General features: G+C 55.2%; 1 protein-coding gene across 1 annotated transcript in view; it reads left to right on the top strand.

Moving 5' to 3' along the window:
• myo5b (myosin VB) overlaps positions 1–3469 on the top strand; it is a 28509-nt gene extending 25040 nt beyond the window's left edge. Inside the window, exons 36-39 of the mRNA XM_024298650.1 lie at positions 1692–1983; positions 2107–2281; positions 2689–2769; positions 2844–3469. Coding sequence (XP_024154418.1) covers positions 1692–1983; positions 2107–2281; positions 2689–2769; positions 2844–2996 — 701 coding nt within the window. The 3' untranslated portion in view covers positions 2997–3469. The remainder of the gene's footprint in view (positions 1–1691; positions 1984–2106; positions 2282–2688; positions 2770–2843) is intronic.
• Positions 3470–3585: the final 116 nt, after the last annotated feature.

Here is a 3585-nt window from a genome sequence, read left to right as displayed (position 1 = left end):
ATTCTACACACACAACATCCTGGACACTAAAGTTTATTTCAAAGACACTGACACACATGCTCTCCTACACAAGGAGAGCTACCACCCAAAACACACCTTCAGAGGCTTGGTAAAGTCCCAACTGCTGAGATTCCACAGGATCTGCACCCAGAGGGAGGACTTCCTGCAGGCGACTGGAACGCTCTGTTCAGCCCTGTCCAGCAGAGGGTACACCAGAACCTTCCTCAGAGGCGTCCTGAAAACATATCTGCAACCAAACCCCCCCCAGATGTCACCTGCCATCCCATTCGTGACCACTTACTCCGAATCATCCGTCAAATTCCATCCATCCATTTTCCTGACCTCTTTGTCCCTTTCGGGTCGCGGGGTGCTGGAGCCTATCCCGGCTACTGAAGGGTGAAGGCGGGGTTCACCTGGACAGGTCTCCAGTCTGTCGCAGGGCTTCAATCACACACACATTCACTCTCACATTCACACCTAGGGACAATTTAGAGTCACCAATGAACCTATGAAGCATGTTTTTGGACGGTGGGAGGAAGCCGGAGTCCCCGGTGAAAACCCACGCATGCACGTGGAGAACATGCAAACTCCACACAGAAAGGTCCCAGCCGGGAGTTGAACCGGGGCCTTCTCGCTGTGAGGCGAGAGCGCTAACCACTGCGCCACCGTGCAGCCCATCCGTCAAATTAATCCAAAAAATCAAAACTCACTTCAAGACAACTATCAACTCTCAGCTTGGACAGGACCTCCGACTTATTGCTGCATTTCGGAAAAATAAAAACCTCAAAGACCACTTAGTGAGGGCAAAACTCCCCTCTACTGTTAATCCCGACTCTACAAATGCAATTCCTGAGTTCAAACAATTACCTTGGATCCTGAACAACAAAACAAAGCAGGTTTTCCAATCACCCATTGGAGCGTCGGTCCACTCCTCCAACTGTGTGAACGTCATCATGTAAGAACTGCAGCAATAAGTATGTGGGGGAGACGGGGAGGAGGTAGCACCAGCGCTTCCAGGGCCACAAACGTAACATTTTGGGTCAACTAAAAACCCTCCAGACTTTCGTCCAGCACTTCCTGGCCCATGGTTGGGAGTCAGTCCGGGCCTCAGTGCTGGAGTGCAATCCACACTGGAGCCAGGCCCAGAGGAAGAGGGCTGAGAAGATCTGGATCACCAGGCTGGACACACTCTCCCCACACGGCCTCAATGAGCGCCTGACCTTCACCCCCTGGATTAGCATCCCTCCCAGAGGAGGTTCTCCTAATCCTAACCCGGTCCAGAACCCCTAAACTTAACCCTTCCCCGGGGGGGTGGGCCCTAAACCTAACCAACTCCTCCCCGGGGAACAGCTGACAGGGATCCAAATTGGATGCCCCCCTTGAAATTAAATGAAGATAAATGTTATTGTAATTATTTCACTTCCCTTCCTGGGATGGGGTGGTCCTGGTGCCCTGCCCCTGGTGAGGCTGTATGGAGTGTGCATTACCCCGCCCTCTGACGGAGGGCAGCGTCCGAACGTTTGTCCTCATAACCCTGCAGGTAACCTCCGTCTACTGTCCGTAAAACATTTCTCAGAGAAACTTGGCTGGACAAACGGTGGAGAAAATGTCACGATAATGTCTGAATGACCCCTAACTTCTGAACGGTAGTGTCCATCAGCCGATTGTTTCTGACTCCGCCTCCTCCACAGTGTCGGCCATGTTGGAGAGCGAGAGCATCCCCAGCCTGGCGGGCGTGAAGCCGATGGGATACCGGAACCGCTCGCACAGCATGGACACCGAGGACGGCCCCACCAGCTACACCTTGGAGGCGCTGATCCGGCAGCTGGGGCAGTTCCACGCCGTCATGCAGGAGCACGGGCTGGACCCCGAGATCATCGGCCAGGTGGTGCGGCAGCTGTTCAGCTGCGTCAACGCCGTCACGCTCAACAACCTGCTGCTGCGCAAGGACGTCTGCTCCTGGAGCACCGGCATGCAGCTCAGGTACCCCGCCGCCCCGTCACGGAGGGAGAGGGGTGCAGCCCTGAATCAGACGGTGACATCATAGCCGGTGGTGGCGGCGGCGCCCTCATGTGGCGGGCAGTGACGCTGCCATCTGGGTTTCAGGTACAACACCAGCCAGATGGAGGAGTGGCTTAGAGCCAACAACCTGTTCCAGAGCAAAGCCGCCGCCACGCTGGAGCCCATCATCCAGGCGGCGCAGCTGCTGCAGGTCAAGAAGAAGACCACCCAGGACGCCGAGGCCATCTGCTCGCTCTGCACGGCGCTCACCATGCAGCAGGTGCTCGCCGCTCCGCCGCCGCACAACTTTCCTGTTTCATTTACAACAGACTTCCTACAGAAATGCCAGTGGGTGGGGCTTGTTCCTCTTTGATGTCAGTAGCTGTGACCTGGTCAGAGGGTGGGGGGGTGGGGTCAGCTTTATCCATTAAGATGTGAGACTTGCGCAGTAACGAGGCAGAGACTGCGCCCCCCGGTGGTCAGGGCAGAGAAGTGCAGGAGTGATGGAAGCAGAAAGTTTCAGGAACAGAAACTTAATCAAGAAAACTGCAGAGAAGGTTCCAGAACCACAACAACCTCAGAGTCTGGTGGAGGTCTGATCCTGCTTTTGAGCACGATGTGGATCGGAACCAACAACCGGGTCGGCTCTGGTGTCCTCCAGTAACGCTCTGATGTGTCCCCCTGCAGATCGTGAAGATCCTGAACCTGTACACGCCTCTGAACGAGTTCGAGGAGCGGGTGACCGTCTCCTTCATCAGAAACATCCAGGTGGGTTTCCTGGGGGGGGGGAGGAGGGTTGCCATGGTTACGGTTGTTTGACCTCTGCTCTCCTCTGTGCCCAGAACCGTCTCCAGGAGAGGAACGACCCACCCCAGCTCCTGGTGGACACCAAGTTCACCTACCCGGTTCTGTTCCCGTACGCGCCGTCCGCTCTGAGTCTGGACGCGCTGCACATCCCCGCCTCGCTCGGCATCGACTTCCTGGTCAGGGTGTGACGGACGCCGCCGGTCGTCCTGAGGACTGATCCGGTCCTGGTTCTCTGACCCCGGCCTCACCACCTCTACGAGTCCATCAGAACTCCTGTAGTGTCCGCAGAAGCCTGGAGGATCCGGGTTCTGTTTGGTTCTGACGAAGGCCCGAGGAGGTCGGACCAAAACGGGGTTTCTGCTTTTGTTGCATCGGTAGGAAAACTACGATCTCCGGGACAGAAACCTCAAAGTGACATCACAGACTGTATCAGGAAGCGACGCTGTGACGGCGCCGCCCTGCTGGTCATCAGTGGTTCTCCAGCAGCCTTTAGAGTTTGTTTGACCCCCCCCCCCCTTCAGTGAACCGGACTGAAGCTGCTGCTTTACTTTTGGAGCGGTGGGAGGAGCCTAATAAGGGCTGGCCAATCAGGAAAGAGAGAATGTTGCTTTCTCTTTTAATCTGCTGCTGTGAGGCGTTCAGGGAGGCTCGGAAAGAGAGACGTCCGGATTTTTGAATCAGTTTTTACTTTTTAGGAGGAAGAAACATTTTTACTATGAAAACATTAGTGACCTGGTCACTTCACTTTGTGTCAATCCAGTTTTTTCATCTTTGTTT

Source organism: Oryzias melastigma, linkage group LG12 (assembly GCF_002922805.2).
Source record: "Oryzias melastigma strain HK-1 linkage group LG12, ASM292280v2, whole genome shotgun sequence".
Classification (NCBI taxonomy): domain Eukaryota; kingdom Metazoa; phylum Chordata; class Actinopteri; order Beloniformes; family Adrianichthyidae; genus Oryzias; species Oryzias melastigma.
The sequence above is the reverse complement of the archived record's forward strand: the minus strand, read 5'-3'. Positions and strand labels throughout refer to the sequence as shown.